This window comes from Ovis canadensis, chromosome 10 (genome assembly GCF_042477335.2).
Source record: "Ovis canadensis isolate MfBH-ARS-UI-01 breed Bighorn chromosome 10, ARS-UI_OviCan_v2, whole genome shotgun sequence".
Lineage (NCBI taxonomy): Eukaryota > Metazoa > Chordata > Mammalia > Artiodactyla > Bovidae > Ovis > Ovis canadensis.
Genome location: NC_091254.1, coordinates 35,536,024 through 35,553,797, shown reverse-complemented (window position 1 = coordinate 35,553,797; position 17,774 = coordinate 35,536,024). Strand labels below are relative to the sequence as shown.

The window sequence follows — 17,774 nt, the reverse complement described above, 5'->3', positions numbered from 1 at the left end:
ACTCCAGTATTCCTGTCTGGAGAATCCCATGGACAGAGGAGCCTGGTGGCCTACAGTCCACAGGATTGAAAAGAGTCGGGCATGACTGAGAGACTAACACTTACAGACATGGTAATTGTCCGCTCAGAGAGAAGCATTTTGCCTGACTCTAGGGAAGTAAGTGAAAGTTGCTCAGTCGTGTCCAACTCTTTGAGACTCCATGGACTACAGTCCATGGAATTCTCCAGGCCAGAAGACTGGAGTGGGTAGCTTACCCCTTCTCCAGCGGATCTTCCCAACCCAGAAATCGAACTGGAGTCTCCTACATTCCAGGAGGATTCTTAACCAACTGAGCTATCAGGGAAGCCCTTTAAACTTTTTCGCGCACCAAAATATCATCCTTGCAGATACCTTTTCCTCATTTTGACACACCTTTCCTCACAAAAATGGAATTCTGTTCTTCCTGCCATTGTATAATGCTTCATTCCATATACTGTGAATATCTTTCCATGTCAAATAACACTTCAACAATATTTTTCTCATTTCATTAAAAATGTTATATATATGGCTTTTATGATTACAGAAATAATTGCAAGATTCTACACTCATTTAAAAAATATTCAGGTTCAAACCATACAGCAATGTCCAGTAAAGGAAAGAAATATTCTATCAATCCCACCCCTCGGGCCTGAGCTGTGTTGCTGCATGTCCTGTTTCCACTTTCATATTTTTCCGTGTACAGGCTAGACGTAATGAACACGTGTGTCTGTATACATTTTTTTCCCTCCTCAAAGGGGGCTCACAGACTGTTGTGAAGTTTGCTTTTTTTCTTTCTCTGGTGTGGACATCTTCTCGTCTTGGTGTCTGAGGTTCTAAGGTGTCTTTGTTCCAATCCTGGGGAAAGGAAACCCCCGTGAGGCTGGAGAAGGGACAGGCTGGTGAGTAAGGGCAATACAGGGCTGGTTCCAGTGCTGAAATAAAAACCCTCCCAGAGGAGGAGACTGCAGCCCAGGCAGCCACTTGCCGCTCACCTGGAGGAGAGAGGTAAGGGTGCCACCTCGCCTCTACCCCAGGGCCATCTAACAGGGGGCGTCCCGGCCCCCGATGGCCCCCGAGACCTCACGAGTGCTCTGTGCTCCCCCCCAGGTGTGTATATTCTCACAACCGCCCTGATCCCTGTCTTGGAGAAAGAACACGACCCCAGAGTGGTGAGTTGACCTTGCGGATGTCTTGTAAATCAGCAACTCTGTTCCAGATGGGCAATCAGTGGTCCTGCATTTGCGGCCCCAACTGTCCTGAGGTGGGGGCGTGCTGTCCACGTCCACAGTGAGGGCCAAATTTGAACCCGGGGTCCAGAGGCCTTGAGGTTTGATAACCTGAGATCCGGCAGTGGTGCGCCGGCCCAGGCAGCATCCAGGTGGGTCTGGGGAGTTGCTGATGCAGCGGGCAGGGGTCCAGGCCTAGGTGAGGGTCGGCCTGGAGCTTTGTCCCATGGACACACGTACTTGCGGAGCTCCGGAGGCACAGCCTGGGCTTCCAGGATGCTCCTTCTGGCAGTAGAGGCTTCTTGGGAGCCGGCTGTCAACCCAGCTCCCTCTTGCGCTCAGGGGCTCCTCCACGTCCCCTGCTTCTGCCTCTCATCCTGGCTGGGTTGTTGCACACAGAGCCCATGTAAAGGGAGGCAGAGCCATGCAAAGGGCCACGTTCAAGACCCCAGCCCTCACCGAGGTCTCTTCCCCAAAGTCATCTGAGAGTTGGCAAAGCATTGGAAAAGGGGGGAGAGTGGGGAGGCAGGCAGGGGTGGGTGGGTATACTTCCTGGAGAATCTGCCACTCGAGCGGGAGGGGACAGCTATGGAGTTAACGCTAATGGGCTAACATGACAGAAATGAGAGAAGTCAGGAAGAGGGCAGTTTATGCAGGCTGCCTTCTCTCTGCTGGCAGGGTGGGGGGTGAATAATGACCTCCCTGGACCCTCGAGGTCCAGGTCCCAGTTCCTGGGACTGTGTCACCTTGACCTGGCAAAAGCAACTCTGCAGATGTGATTAAGTGAAGAATCGTGAGATGGGGGCGGGGTGGTTTCGTGGATTATCCAGGTGGGCCAGTGCAGCCCCGGGGTCCTCAGAAGATGGCCCAAGTCAGAGGAGACGTGGGGATGGAAGCAGAGGTGGTCAGGGTGGTATGGCCACAAACTGAGGCCTGCGAGTGGCCTCCGGAAGCCGGAGAAGCCAAGGAATGAACTCCCCCCTCAAACTGCCAGATGGTCTCTGCTGACACTTGGATTTTAGCCCCACAAGACACATTCAGACCTCTGGCTTCCAGAGCTGGGGGGAATTCACCTGCGCTTGTGTAAGCCTCTTTGTGGTCATTTGTCGCAAGAGCAATAAGAAACAGATACACGGAGAAGACGGATGGGAAGGTATCACCAGCTTTTCTTCACAAATCTCCCTTTCCTGCAGATAACTGTGTCCTCCGGAGGAATGCTGGTTCAGAAACTGAACACTGATGACCTGCAGTCAGAAAGAACAGCGTTCGATGGCACCATGGTCTACGCACAGAACAAAGTAAGCGAGGGGCTATTCTCAACACGGTCACCTGGACTCTTTTCCATGGAAGGCTTATTCTGGGATACACACTAGCTTGGATCTAATTCCCAGAGCACCTGACTGTCCCTCAAGGGAGAGAGAATCCTCTTCTCCATCAGAAGCGCAGCTCAGCTCCGCCTGGACCAGGGTGGAGGTGCGGGGCTTCAGCTCACCCCGAGGAGGAGCCACAAAAGCTGCCACCTCTCTTCCCGAATTTCTCAGACCCACAAAGAGGGTGGTGAGAGCAGGTGATTCCCCAGAGCAGGACCCAGCAGAGGTTCCTTGTCCTGCGTGGCTCAGAGGGGAAATGGACCCAGGGGGCCCCTTCTCTCTGCCTGGGCAGCCCCTGCTCACTGGCTGGCTAGATGCCACCAGAACCACGCTGGGCTTCCAGTTCCCTCTGTGGGGTGTGCACTCAGTTGCTTCAGTTGTGTCTGACTCTTTGCGACCCCATGGACTGTAGCCCGCCAGGCTCCTCTGCGCAAGGGATTCTCCAGGCAAGAGTACTGGGGTGGGTTGTCATGCCCTCTTCCAGGGGATCTTCCTGGCTCAGGAATCGAACCTGCGTCTCTCACGTCTCCTGCACTGAGGCAGGTTCTCTACCACTAGTGGCACCTGGGAAGCCCCCGTGAGGGGGATGTACATCCAGTTCTGAAGACGTGTAAGCGCAGAGGTCCGGGCTCATGGCCACTCGGGACAGGAAGTTCTGTTCTAGGAGCCACTGTATGCCTGCCCCATTCACGGCTCCTGCCCTTCAGTTCACCTGGTGGGGGGGCTCCCTGGTGGTTTGTGAAGCCGCCCTCGCCCACAGCTTTCCCCCTTGTTCACAGGGGAGTCCTGTCCCACCCCCCTCCCTCACTCCTGAGCCCCGTGTACCCTGGTTCTCTGCCCCACTTTCACTCACCAACCCCCAGACCAGCTCCTGGTGGGTGACTTGTCATGACTCAACATCCCACCAATCAGAGGCACCAGACTTCTTTACAGATTTTCCAGGGAACCTGGGAACAAAGCACTCACTCCATGAATGGGGCCCAGGTGGAGCTCTTTGTGAAATGTGATCTAACTGCCCTGGGGCGGGGGGGGGGGGGCGGGGGGCAGTGGCCTCCACACAGCTGAGGCTTATGGGGGGTACTTGGCGATTTGTAAAGAAATTTGCAGCAGATGCGTTCTCTAAGCATCTCGGGACGGTTCCCACCCTCCAAGGTTCCTTCACGTGTCCGCGGACACCCACTCAGTGCCTGCAGGGCGGGAGTGCGGGGGTGCTCTGTGCTCCCACCAGCTTGCGTCTAGCAGCAAATACAGTAAAAACAAGCAACTAGGAGAGAGGGTGCTGTGGGTGTACTTTCCTCGGGGGAGGGAGGGGGAAGCCCCCAGGCCACGGGCAGCCCCATTCTTGCTCCTGGCCTGTCTGCATCTCAGATGGCGGGGCCAGGACGCAGCCCTGGGTCACAGCCAGAGCTCGCTGGGTGAAGAGCCGGTGATTCTAGAGGAAGTTGCATTCTGACTTTGTGGAGGGCGGGGGACGGGGCCTCTGCACGCCCGCAGCCCCGCTGCTTCCCCCTCCCATCTGTTCACCCTCATCCCGTCCAGAGGCAGCAGGTGGTTCTGACGGAGCGGTGGGCCAGAGCGCACCCGGCCATCCACTTCTCATGCATGCATCCCGGCTGGGTCGACACCCCAGGTAGGTGTTTAAGTTCCCTGCTGCCCACATTTCATCTAAAAATATCTGGGCGGCCGCAGGACGGACTCTCCCCAGGAATGACCTAGAACTGGTATCCGGAGGATGAGGGATGGCTTCGTTTCTGCGAGAGCCGGGCAGATTGGGACTGGAGAGGGAGAAGCCTGGTCCTCAGAGGCAGAGCTGGTGTGGTCAGTCTGCCCCACGTGTGCGTGGCCTAGGGAGTGGGTGGCATCCGGGTAGGGGTACGGCTGGGGACCCCTCCCTCGGGACAGAGGGTGCTTGGTCCACACCCAGTGTTATGGGAGATGCTGGGGACATGAGGATAGGCCAGGCCACCTCCTCACTGCCTGGGTTTCTAGAAATAGTGAATGCACAAGGGGAAATAACAATCACTGAGGGGACAGGTGGAATTCTCTGGAAGCGTGGAAAAAGAGGGAAGGAGAACAGAACTCTCTGCGGGTCAGTCCCTCCCACCTCCGAGACCTCGGCACATCACTTGGGCTCTGTAGCTGTTTCCTCCTCCCCGCAACAGGGGAACTGAAAACAGCAGCCGTGGCAGAACACCTGGGACACTTGAGGGCCCAGAGCTGCTCCCAGCGCTGTCTCCATACCATCGCCTGTGCCCTCACCACCCTCCTGGGGTGGGCACTACCGTCACGCCCATTTACATCTGGGGAAACTGAGGCACACAGAGGGGCTGGGATGTCCTGGCTGGGCCCGGCCACAGTCTAGTGAGAGGCAGGCTCTCATACGCTTGCTGTCACCTTCCGAAAGCTGGTGGCCTTATTATCTGCATCTCCATCCTTGGAATTCATCCTAAGAGATGCAGAAAATGAGGTTGCTTGTCCCAGCACTGGTGCTCGGAGAGTGAGTTGATAAATTAGGGAACACCTGCATGGGAAATCTGTTCAGCCCTGAACACCGCTGCAGATAAATGTCTATGGGAAGCAAACGGCGCTATCTCATTAAATGCAGGTATTGGGCGCTCAGACCTTACAGCCTTCTGGTCTTATTTTCGCTACGCCCACATCCCCATGGAGAAGGGGGTGCGTCGTGCTCCGTTGCATCCCACGGAGACTGGTGGGGAGAGGTGCAGCAGGCCCTCCTGCCGGGGTGGGGGTGGGGTGGTGGAGCTGAGGACATCTGGCAGTCTCCTGCCGTAAATGCAATGGGGGGGGTGTCCTCTACTGAGCACCCCAGGAGGTGCTCAGGCCAGGGCTGTTGGGAGAGGGTGGCTTCTTGTTTCATGTCACTTCCTGGTAGGAGATGTGCCCAACCCTGCCTGACCAGGTAGCTCCATCAGCTAGTGGAGAACCACCAGCCTTTCATCCCCGCAGGACATCACCCTGATAGTCCTCACGTCAACCTGTGCGCTGGCAGAGTCAGCGCTCCGAGCTCACCACCGGAGTCCAACATCTGGGTCAGGGTGCGGTCAGCCATCTGTGGTCCACAGGTCACAGGGCAAAGACTGGGCTTCTCAGAGGCTGCTGACTGGGCCTCAGTGTCCAGAGGGAGGGCTGGGGAAGGGCCTGAGCCCACAGACGCTTGTCTTCCCCGAGTGGTATGATGTGTGTGCACGCGCTAAGTCGCTTCAGTCGTGTCCAACTCCTTTTGACCCCACGGACTGTAGCCCGCCAGGCTCCTCTGTCCATGCGATTTTCCAGGCAAGAATGCTGCAGTGGGTAGGGAATGCTGGCATTCCCTTCCCCAGGGGATCTTCCTGACCCAGGGATTGAACCCACGTCTCTTACGTCTCCTGCACTGGCAGGTGGGTTCTTTACCACTAGTGCCACCTGGGAAGCCCAACAGGGGACTCAAATGCCTCTGTTTACTCATCAGAAGTATTCCCCAATTTTCCCACAATAAGCAAGTACTGTTTCTGTAAAGGGAAAAAGAAACGTTTATTTTTAAATTTTGTTTTAGATGATCCTTTCTCTCAAATCCTCTGATCTCATTACATCTCTCAAATGTTGTTTTCTCTGCTTTCTTTTCTTTCTTTGGCTCCATGAGAGAACAGTTGTGTTTCCCATAGTGCTAACTGTAAAGACTGTGTTCCCCGAGGTCTGTGGGCACATGGGGGTGTGTGTGTGGGGGGGGTGTAGCCTGCAGCCAGTGCTGGGGAGCCTGAGGAAGAGGGAGGAGAGTCCCTTCCCTTGTTCCAACACGCCTCGCTGAAAAAGCAGAGAACACTCTGGCAGCCCGAAGGACACTCAGCCTGGATCCTGGGAGAGATCAGAAGCCTTGAGAGAGACAGATGCGTCCCCCCAGGAAGGGGGGAGTCTGATCCCCTTTTGGCCTCAGGTGTGACCCTCATATCTTAGGATGGGAATCGGGGAGGTCCAGGGGATTTTGCTCCCAGGGGACAGGCCTGTCTGGGCCGAGAGCCTGCATGAACGCTGTTTTGAAGTGGAAAGAGGGCAGTTGGTGATCTCATTTCATCTCCGCGTGGTTATTTTGGTATTAAAGCAGCCAACTCAGCTGATGAGGGCGCTGTTCTCACGGCCCTGTGTGTGCCTTCCCGCAGGTGTGCGGCTATCGATGCCTGGCTTCCACGCCAGGATGGGGGCCAGGCTGCGCTCTGAGGCCCAGGGCGCGGACACGGTGCTATGGCTGGCCCTTGCTCCCGCTGCCACTGCCCAGCCCAGTGGCTGCTTCTTCCAAGGTGACTTTCTCTGTAAACCACAGCCCGAGGGTGTCTGGAGGTGGACCCTCTTCTCTCCCTGAAGTCGGGTGGGGAGGGGCTGGCTCCCTTCCCGGTGATGTGCTGGCCTGCCTTGGGAGGACGGCTCCTTGGCCTGTTATTTTGGGAAGGGCCTCACCTCTGGCTCTGCACTCCCGGCTTTTTGCATCCACCTTCCTGAACTCAGTGGGTCCCGTGAGGATGAAATAAGTCCTGGGGTTATGACCCCTGACCTCAGTGTCTAGGGCACGGCTGGACCGGTGGGGCACCTCGGAGACTGGAAGCTCCTTTGCTGGAGCCCAGGGCCTGGGAGTCAATCTCTGCTTTTCTGTTGCTGGGGGCGGCTATCTGTTCAGCAGATCCGAGAGGGGGCAGACTGAGGAAAGAAGGGGGAGGTTCTCGCCCCGCCTCGGAGGTGGCCACGCTTGCGAGCAGTGATGGAGCTCTGGGGACCCTGTGGCGGCCAGGAGGGTCGCCGTGCCTTCTCCTCTCACTATCACCTGCCAGACCAAATACGCCACACTCCTGGGTCCCCGACCCCCACCAGCCGGCACCCAGGCCTGGGGACCCTGCCCCCGCCAGCCAGCCCCCTGGAGTCCTGCCGCCCGGCCTCCTGCCTCAGCCTCCCTTCTGCAGCACCTCATTGTCCGCGCGGACCCTGCGCGCAGGGGCGGCCAACCCCCTTCCCGTGTGGGCTTGCCCCCAGCAGGAGGCCGTGAAAAGACTGACTCGAGGCCCGGCCCTGCCGCTCACGACTTTGTTTTTCTCTCTCACGTTTACAGACCGGAAACCGGCGCCCACACACTTGCCTCTTGCGAGGACGTCGTCCTCACCGGCCGAAGAAGAGAAACTCGTTGAGATCTTGGAAGAGCTGGCTCGGAGATTTAAATAGCCCAGGCTAGACCCAACACTGGCCGGAACTGCCTCAGAAAATACGGCAAGGTGCGGACCAGCGGCCAGCGAGGAGACCCCACTGCGCCTTCCCCGCCGTACACCGGCCCATCTTCCACGGCTGCGCTTTGAGCTGGTTTCCTCTCCATCAGGAGTCACAGAAATTAGTCCCGTCCTTTATATACAAACCCTAGTACTGAAAGCTTGACTCACCACCGCCTCATGGGACCGCAGCTGGGTTAACTTACCCTCTGGGGGCCTCATTTTCCCTGTCAGCGGAGATTAGAGTGCTCCCTACCTCATGGGGTGGTTGTAACGATTCAGTGAGTTACCACTTGTAATGCTCTTAGCAGAATGCCGGTGTGTCATAAAGACTTGATACGTGTTAGCTACTAACATCAGCATTTAACTGACAAGTGTGCTAAAATTCATGGGGGGAAAAGAACCCCTAAAGATTACCCCCTGTAGCAATGAGTCCAGGATGGAAACTTTTATTTTAAAATACATACGATTGCGGCTGAGAGCACGTGAACCTTCATCTTCCGCAGTAGCTGCTTCTGTGTGAATCTCTCCTTGATTTGTGTGTGACTTTCTTAAAGATTTTGGGTCACTGTCAGTATCAGGGGAGCAGGGCCGGGAGGGGGAAGGAGCGGGTGCTACACTGCCCTGGCCTGGCCCTTAGGCTTCAGGGGCAAGGCGGAACCGAGGGTCAGTGCTGATTTACAAGCAGTCACTAGAGGCCTGGTTTACAGATGCTAATTAAGATTAGAAGCGGCTTCAATTATGCACTTGGCAATCTGGTGTTGCCGTTTGGTAAAACTTTTAAATTATTTGCATTTTATGTCTTAGTGAAACCAGGGAGAGCTCTAACACAATCGGTGAACAGATTTAGGAAAGCTCTACGTATACTCTGTACATTCAAGGGGAAATGAATGTAACTAGGGATCAACGGAGGAGGAGGACCTGGGGAGGGGCGGGCACAGCTCAGCCAGTCCCACCATGCCAGGCTTCGGAGATACCTGAGGTGCTCAAATCGGGCTCTTAGCCAGGGAGCTCCAAGAAAGGGGCTTTTTGGTGGGTCTGCCTGAAAGGGCGGTGAGCACCGGCTCCACCAGCCTGCATCTCTCCCTTCCTGAAGGACAGTAGGGGGCGCTGGAGTGCTGGGTGTGGGTGGGGCTGCGCTTTGACAGGCAGGCTGGAGGAGGGGGCAATTCAGCTGCCCCACCCACTGGCCCTTCCCAGGTGGCGCTAGTGGTCAAGAGCCCATCTGCCAAGGCAGGAAATATAAGAGGGGGAGGGTTCCATCCCTGGGTAGGGAAGATTCCCTGGAGGAGTGCATGGCAATCCACTCCAGTATTCTCGCCTGGAGAATCCCACGGACAGAGGAGCCTGGTGGGCTACAGTCCATGGGGTCGCACAGAGTCGGACACCACTGAAGCGACCTAGCACAGCACAAGTCATTGATTGCTTCACAATTTTAATCCATAAATAGGCCTCATGGTTTTTTTTTGGTCAGTGGGGGTAGGCTGTGCTGCATGACCTGTGGGATCTGTTCCCAGACCAGGGATTGAACCTGCACCCCCTGCATTGAAAGCGTGGTGTCTTAGCCACTGGACCACCAGGGAAGTCCTGGGTCTCATGAGTGTTTATAGAGGCTCTCCCTGGCTGCATTTTTCCCGAGTCCTCTCTCACTTCATTTGGAAAGCTTATCAACCACACAGCAGCCTTACGCAGCTTCTCTGGTTACTCAGGTGGTGAAGAATCTGCCTGCAAAGCAGGAGACCCAGGTTCAATCCCTGGGTCGGGAAGATCCCCTGGAGAAGGAAATGGCAACCCACTCCCGCATTCTTACCTGGAGAATCCCATGGACAGAGGAGCCTGGTGGGCTACAGTCCAAGGAGTGGCAAAGAATTGAACACGACTGAGTGACTTTCATTTTTTTTTCACTATGTGAAAGATAAAACAAAAAGGACCCCTCAGCCAGCCCTGGTGAACACCGACGCAGGGCTGCTGGGGGGCATATGGTCACAGGGCACAGCTCGACGACAATAACATGCCCACAGGAAGGTTTCCACAGAGGTTTATTTTAAACCGTGGCGGCAGCTTGCACTGGGTTGACACAGGTCGTGGCTACACATACATTTTGGTTAGAGGGAAGCACAAAGGGAAAGTGAGCAGAGTTCAGGAACATTCACAACATTCAGCAGACATTTAACGTTGTGGGAAATCCTGGCTCATTCCCACCTAGTCACATTCAGGAAGTCAATGTCAAGACTGCTTGGTCTGACCGGTGGTATCTGGTGGTAGAGGGCGTGGTGATGCCAGCGGGGTTCAGCTAGAACCACGTTTGAGAAACCTCTTCCAGCTTTGGGCTTATGACATTCTCAGCCTGACCCCTTGGACAATCTCATTTCATAAAGAAAGAAAAAAAGACACTTTGTAAAGCAACGTGCCGCGGCAGCCAGGGCTGCAGGCTGATGGGCATGCAGGATGGAAGCGTCCGTGTCCCTGGTTACGGAGTCAGTGGGAGGCAGGCACGAATGTGGGGCTAGCACCTTCCCGGTTGTCCAGTTAGTAACAGTTTTTTGTACTTTTCATGTATTTTCTTCTGCAAAATGACAGTACATTGAAAAAAAAAAGGCAGATGGCGTAAAACACAAATATGTAAGTATACATCGGTTACCAGCGACACAAGTATTTTGGTCCATACTTCATATGCTACTAACATAAGGCGGCCATCCATTTAAATGAAGGGAAGAGTGTTTTTAAGAGAAGTACTTCTTTCAAACCGGTTCCCATTTTTGTATTACAGTTTACTCTCTCATGCTTCCCAGAGAACCAGGACGGGGAGTGGGGGGTGGGGGTGGGGAGGAGAAAGGATCCTAAATATCAAGGTGGCATTCCAAATCTAACCTTGAAGCCAACCTGCAATTATTCCCTTTCTCTCCCAAGAAAGTCAGATACACTTGGATCCACAGAGGTGAACATTCTGAGGTATCTGTTTTTAATGAGATGGTACCATGATTGACCTCTGCCTTCTCCAGCCTTTTTCAAACCTCCTGGGCTCTGGATGGGAAAATACAGGCAGCGGTTTACTTGATGTGACACCAGACAAAGGCAGTGGGGGACACTCCCGTTTACCTGAGTTAAGTCAGCCACGAGCAGGCAGGTCACTGGTAATGGCCAGGTTAGTCCAATGAGTAACAACAGTCATAGAATCGTAGCATCACAGATTGGAAGGGATCTTAAGCATGATCATCGAATTCAACTTTTATTCAAGGCTTTTAATCTCCTTTCCACAGCTTCTCCACTAGACAAGGGGCTATGGACTTGCTGTTCAAAAATTCCCTGGCATAAGAAATACAGTGGAGGAATCCCCTTCCAGTGCTGGACAGATCTAATTTTACACCCTGCTTTCTTGTGTTAGGCCCAGACAGGCTTCCCCGTGGAAGGGATAAATTTGAAAGGCAAAATGACAAACTAAAAACCTAAGGGTTGGTGTGTATCTAGTTTTTGATGGTCAAGTTGAGTTCAAGTTTAAAAACGAACATGGATGTTCCTGAATTAAGTTACAGACATGCGATACTCGGACACTGGAGGAAAAAGGCCAGTGGGTGCAGTACAAGTAACAGGAGGGACCGAAGCCCACCATGGGATGAGGGGGCCCCGGGCTCCGCACAGCTGGGTCTACAGAGCCCTTTTACAGTCACTAAATTGAGAAAAATGTTCCCTTCCCTCGGCGAGTGCCCCTGCCTGAGCATTTATCACAGTTGCCACACTGTACTGAGATGACCCACGGCTGCAGGAGGGATGTGAGGCCAGAGGCAGATGAGGACAGCAGCGGCCTGCTTGCTCATGGAGATCACACACGTGCAGGGCCTCTGCTGTCCAGAATGGGCTCCTCCACAGGTCAAGGGCTGTCCTTTTCAAAGGAGAGCAGCCAGGGAATAATGGGATTAGTATGTTGTAAGCTCATCAAGGGGCTTCCCAGGTGGCAGTGATAAAGAATCTGCCGGACAATGGAGGAGATGTAAGAGACTTGGGGTCAATCCTTGGGTGGGGAAGGAGCCCTGCAGAAGGCAGTAGCAACCCACTCTGGTATTCTTGCCTGGAGAATCTCATGCACAGAGGAGGCTGGCGGGCTACAGTCCATGGGGTTGCAAAGAGTGGGACACGACTGAGCGACTGAGCTCACAACAAGGTTGTCCAGACCAAAACCAGGCAAGCAGTGGTCTCCAGCCCCACCTCATAGCCTCCAGTGAGTGGCTGTGCCCCCCAACAAAGTTCAAAAATTAGTTAACCAGGGGTCCTTTTAAAGATAATTCCAGGTGTTTCCGAAGAAAAAGAAACTTTGATACTGGCCTCAGCTGCGGGAAGACTGGACTTGTCTGGCAAGCCTCTGGGTAAAGGTGCTTGGCGAACTGTGGGCTGCCTCCCTCCCCCTGTGGCCATGAGCATCCTGTCTGACAGTGACGAGAGGACAGCAGGCTCCAGGACTGCAGCTGCACACGCACTACTCTGGAGCTCCAAACCCCAGGTGGGACCCCGGTGCCAGGCTGGTGCAGGTCTTGGCCTTTGCTGGCATTGCTTCCACAGTCTGGAAACTCAAGTCCTTCCTCAGCTCACTCCAACTCTTCATTTAACTCTCAGCTCTGGAGTCCTTTCCTCTGGGTTCTCCTCTCCCCTGTGGGTGCAAGAGCACCTGTGTATCCTGGGACGGGACCCCACGCCGTCTGTCACCAGACTCACCACATGGCATAGAAATGAGCCACAGCAAAGACATGAAACCAGTCAATCCTAAGGGAAATCAGTCCTGAACATTCATCGGAAGGACTGATGCTAAAGCTGAAGCTCCAATACTTTGGCCACCTGATGCAAAGAGCTGACTCATTGGAAAAGACCCTAATGCTGGGAAAGATTGAGGCAGGAGGAGAAGGGGACGGCAGAGGATGAGATGGTTGGATGGCATCACTGACTCCATGGATATAAGTTTGAGCAAGCTCCAGGAGTTCGTGATGAACAGAGAAGCCTGGCATGCTGCAGTCCACGAGGTTGCAAAGAGTCGGACACGACTGAGCGACTGAACACCAACTCATCTGTGTGGCCTCTGCCCAAGCCACAGAATGGACCTCTTGACCCCAGGCCTGGTTCAAAGACTGGTGTGTGGTGGACACTCAGCAAAGGGCTGGACTATGAGAGTTAAGAGACTCAAGGGTGATACAGATCCCTCGGTGCTCAGGATGGACTTAATCTCTGTTTCCCCGTCACGTTGATAGACAGCCACCCTCACATCCAGAAAAATGCAACTTAACTTTGTTCTAGAGGAGAGAGAAAATGCCAAAAAGCATTGGCAAAATGTTTTCTTTCATTTTAAAACAGAAATCTTAGTGGACAAGGTCACTTAGAATTAAACTACTGTGAAAAGGCAAAACCAAAGGGATCTCATTTAATGGATATTTATGTCTGGTAACTTTGATACATAGTTCAGACTGAGTCCCTTGCTTAAAAGGTAAAATTCAGGCTTTAAAATTTGATTGATGTCAAGCAAAAATACATTAGGCTTTTGAAAAAATGAGTATCAAAAATAGGGAAAGGTGGCATTTCATGAGAAGGGCAACAAGACTCGCCGGGGCCCCCTGCAGGCAGAGGGCAAGGTGCAGTTTCAGTCCCCTTGACTTCCACTTAGACTGCGCAGCTGGCGAGGTCAGTGGGGCGAGCATAGGAAGCTGGTTGAGCTGATGGAGGCCTGCAGTGACTACCTCGCTGCACGAGCCCACCCATTCGGAGCCACAGGAGGTATCAGATTTGCCTGCGACGAGAGGACCAGACCCCGTTCTGAGCACTCCCTGCCTTGAGCCTCGAAGTCATTCCTCCCACTCACACCATTACGAGTTCACATTCAAAAAGCAACTGTTGTTCCAAAATTCTTATAGATTCCCTTTGCCGATACCTCAGTTGTATCTAACTGCTTGGTGTGACTGTGCTTGGAACATTCTAGAGGTCTGATGAGTCCCTTCCAGGTCTGTGATTTTACGATTCTTTGCATAACATTCAAACAATCCAGTGAGAGACACACCACGGTTGACTGACCTCATTAAAAAAAAAAAAGACACATGACTCCAAGTACTTCATCTAAAACCACTTTTGCTGCTGTGCAGACAACCCAGGCAGCTAAAGGGTCCAGGAAGGTCATTTCTCTGGAGAGACGGAGCATGGGATTGGCTCTGTCCTACCAAATAAAAGGCACAAGCATGGTACGTGTGGGGGTGCCACTTCCCAGCATTGATCGTGCTAGGCTTGACTTGCCAGCGCTTCTGTGTGTTGAAGCAATAGAGCAGAAAGAAAAATTATATATATATAAAGTGCAATTCCAGTGGGGTAAAACAAGAACGATGAGAGTTAACCCAGACAGGAGACAAGCCAAGCGCTGGCGCCAGCTTTTGCTCCTAATGAATGAAGCCTCTATTCCATAAAATGCTTGGAAGGCACCCCAACACCAACACATATCGATGAGTTACACAAATGGTGGTGGGAATGTAATACTCAAGGATTCACAGTATTATAAACACACACAGTTGGCATGCTAAGGGCTTCTCACCAAACTATAAGCACCTACAGAGATGAGGAGAAACGAAAGAGCAGAGCAGTGGGCACCTTGACACGTCTGTGGTGGCTGGCCGCGACTCTCACCACCTGGAGGTGTGTCTGCTGGTCTCCGCCTCTGAGCGGCTCGTGGGCTGGGGGCACAGCCGTGCTGGGAGGGAGGCGGGTGGACTGAAGGGCGGGCTCACAGACCAGAGCGATCACAGGCTCACAGGAGACCCAAAGGGGACAAGCAGCTTCCCCGGCGTGATCCGAGCTCATCTCGACCCAACCCAGAACCACGTCAGGTCTGCTGGGCACCTGACCCACCGCCTCCCTGACACTGTGTGCCTCTCTGTATTCAGGCCACGCTCCAAAGGAAGGGAGAAGACAGCCATTCATTTCACTAATCACGTCTACCACATTGTTCTTTATTACGTACAACTCCGTAAGTGGCTCCAGGTTCTAGCAGTAAACTACAAAACAGATATTTGAGTATTTTAAACTGAATTCCCTTTTTTAAAGCTCTCTCACAACCGTGCAGAAGAGACTCAGGTTAGTTATAATGGCTTTCACTGATGGCCAGCAAGGGCAGGGTGGAGGGGGCAGCTGAGTGGCAAGTGGTAACTGCTGCTGCATGGTGCAGTGTCTGTGTCCACAGCCTCAGAGTACGGTCACGTGGGCTGATCTGCCCTGATTTCCCAGGTCATGGCTGTCCTGCACCATGGCTGCAGGGGGCACACCCACTGTCCTGTGCCCCAAAGCTGCAGCAGCAGCACCATCTCGAGGAGGCCTGTCACCAGGAAGCACAGCTGGTCAGTGTTGGGGTGGCGGTGGGGGGAGCGGTTATCCCAGTCTGGTTGGGAGTCCTTCTCCCAGTTAGAAAAGTAATGAATGATCGCGAGGGGAGGAACTACGACCACCCTCAATTGTCAAGTCAGCAGAGGACAAGACCCTGCGGAGGTAGGGCTCACAAAGAGAAGGGCAAGTCACTGGCCTGTGGATCTGCAAGGCTTTGTGTAACCGTGTGAACCCCAAGGACTCAGGGGTCCCCTGATGCTCCTGACGGGTGAGGGATGAATGAGGTGGTCCCGGTAAAGTGCTGAGAAGGAGGTGGGCACAAAGGACATGCCTGCTGCTCGTTTAAATTCTACTTTTACAGGTTGAAAATAAGTGTCCCAAATGGGGTCTCTACACACAAGAATATCTCAGTTTATCAAGTTGATTGGATTCCCTTAAAAATCAAGGTTCTTCAGGTTCATTTCCTAAAGCCTCCCCTCCCCCTCTTTTCTGTACATTCCCAACTGGAACACACAGCATGAGCTGTAGGCCTGAGTACCTTTTATGTCTCAGATCACGCAGTTGCAGTATTAAAGCCTGCAAAGTGTTCTGATGAAATACACGAAGATAAAAATCTTTAAATATCTGGTTTTGAAAGGGGAAGCAAATACAGACAGTGAGGAATAAAGCAGCATGCAACCTCACAGCAACGAACATGTTCAAGTTCAGAGGTGATGTCACACAGAACCACAGATCTCAAAGACACTCTTCTTGAAGGACACAGGGTTTTGTTGTTCTGTTTTGCTTGTTTTTAATATCACGAGCGAAGGAGAGCAGTGTCAATAAAACTAAAACCCAAAAGGCTCAGGAAGCTCCCACTGAGTTAGGAAGGATCCAGGCACTGAGAGTTGAAGGTCTGAGTTTGATAATCTACTTCCGTGGCTGAGAGTGGCTTTCTCACAGCAATTTTTTTTTCTCTTTTTTTAATGTGGGAAAGAGAAAAACTGAGGCAGAAACATAAGGTCATTTCCACTCTCGTAAGATCTAGACATTACAAATGGATCACCCTTCGGGCAATTTAAGAAATCAGCTGGGAAAACCACAAGGATGGTTTTCCAGATCTCTCAACGGAAAGGGACTCCTACGAAAGCAAACACTGCAAATAAATTGTGAATATGCTCACTCTGGGGAACAGTGGAGGAAGCTGAGCGGGGGGAAGACGCAGACCACAGGATATGTGCCCAAGGGAGAGGAACACGGAAACTACTTCTCAACGACCCCAAATACCCTGAATAGTTATACAATCCTCGTTTCTCCGACACAAAGAAACAGCTAAAACCAAGTGTTGACCAATATAAAACTGAAAACACCCCACACTGAGTTTTCGGTATACTCAAAACAAGGGAGCAGAGCCAGACTGTATAAACCATTTGTTAAAAAAATATCCTCTTTTTATATTGTATGAACAAGTTGAAAGAGTTCCCTCACAAGAGCTCACTGACCGCTCACCGCCACGCGTGCAGGCGACGCGCAAGCTCAGCTCTCAGCTCAGCTTTTCGGCTTCTCTCCCACCACTCACACATCTGCTTTACTGCTCCAGTCGTGACTGGGGTTAGAACAACCGTTTCTTGAGTAAATTCTGTCTTTCTGGCGCCTGGAAGGGGCATCAAGACACGACTGGGGTCATATCCCACAACTGTAAGAAGAAAAAGATCTCTGATGAACACCTGGAGAAGGAAACGGCAACCCACTTTCGTATTCTTGCCTGGAAAATCCCCCGCATGGAGGAGCCTGGTGGGCTACAGTCCACGGGGTAGTTGCAAAGAGTGGGACACGACTGAGTGACTGTGCACTGATGAACTGCCATTCAGCTGGGTTGAGGAGCCATATAAAGTGTATAAAGAGTCCTTGTAACTGAATTCAAGCGCATTTTTTAACTTAACAAGGAACTGAGTACTATCTGAGCATCATGGATAAATCTATACGGTAGTACTTATCCATCAAAAAGTTCAACATAACCCTCAAAAACAGGACAAAGGCGGCTGGAAGTTTTAATCCAGCTGATGGAAAATAAAGGCAGATGAGATTTATTCAAGGAAGAAGGGAAGTAACACTATAAGGCAACAAATGGGTAGCCAGATGTGTCCTTTCCGTATCTCATCTCATCTTCCAAACAGTTCTACGAGATGTCTCGATTTCAGAAATAAAGGAACCGAGGTGCCCAGAATTTACTTTAAGAAGTCACATAAGACTGGTGGCTTCCAAAGAGGGTTATTCAAACCACCTTATCCTGCGGTTGCCTTCACGAAGGAACCAGAAGAGGCCCAGGAAGTTGGGCTCAGTGAACCAGGCGAGCCTCTGCCACTGGGAGCCTCAGAGAATGAATGATGTGGGCATGGCCTCTTTGGTCCTGCGCTTTGGCCCGGGCAGGGAATCCACGTGGCCTAGCACAGATCTTGGAGAGGCCCTGGAGGACTGCTCCTGGATTAACTGATCTCACTGGGAAAAGATCTTGTTTATTACTTGTTGGCTTATCCAACGCTTGGCTCAAAATCTACTGTCCTCACGAAGTCAAGGCCAGTAGCACCATCTTCCTC

The 17,774-nt window shown here is 52.7% G+C and overlaps 2 protein-coding genes across 7 annotated transcripts in view; one reads left to right on the top strand and one right to left on the bottom strand.

Moving 5' to 3' along the window:
* Positions 1 to 8,353, top strand: part of DHRS12 (dehydrogenase/reductase 12) — a 42,081-nt gene extending 33,728 nt beyond the window's left edge. For 3 of the 5 annotated variants that reach the window (XM_069601460.1, XM_069601464.1, XM_069601461.1), the window contains 5 exons: positions 1,126 to 1,187; positions 2,438 to 2,542; positions 4,154 to 4,244; positions 6,769 to 6,906; positions 7,707 to 8,353. In XM_069601460.1, coding sequence (XP_069457561.1) covers positions 1,126 to 1,187; positions 2,438 to 2,542; positions 4,154 to 4,244; positions 6,769 to 6,906; positions 7,707 to 7,816 — 506 coding nt within the window. In that variant the 3' untranslated portion in view covers positions 7,817 to 8,353. The remainder of the gene's footprint in view (positions 1 to 1,125; positions 1,188 to 2,437; positions 2,543 to 4,153; positions 4,245 to 6,768; positions 6,907 to 7,706) is intronic. The other 2 variants (XM_069601462.1, XM_069601463.1) reach the window with 2 other exon arrangements.
* Positions 8,354 to 9,879: 1,526 nt separating this feature from the next.
* WDFY2 (WD repeat and FYVE domain containing 2) overlaps positions 9,880 to 17,774 on the bottom strand; it is a 185,122-nt gene continuing 177,227 nt past the window's right edge. The window contains exon 12 of one of the 2 annotated variants that reach the window (XM_069601456.1): positions 9,880 to 16,873. In XM_069601456.1, the coding sequence (XP_069457557.1) occupies positions 16,844 to 16,873 (30 nt within the window). In that variant the 3' untranslated portion in view covers positions 9,880 to 16,843. The remainder of the gene's footprint in view (positions 16,874 to 17,774) is intronic. The other variant, XM_069601455.1, reaches the window with a different exon arrangement.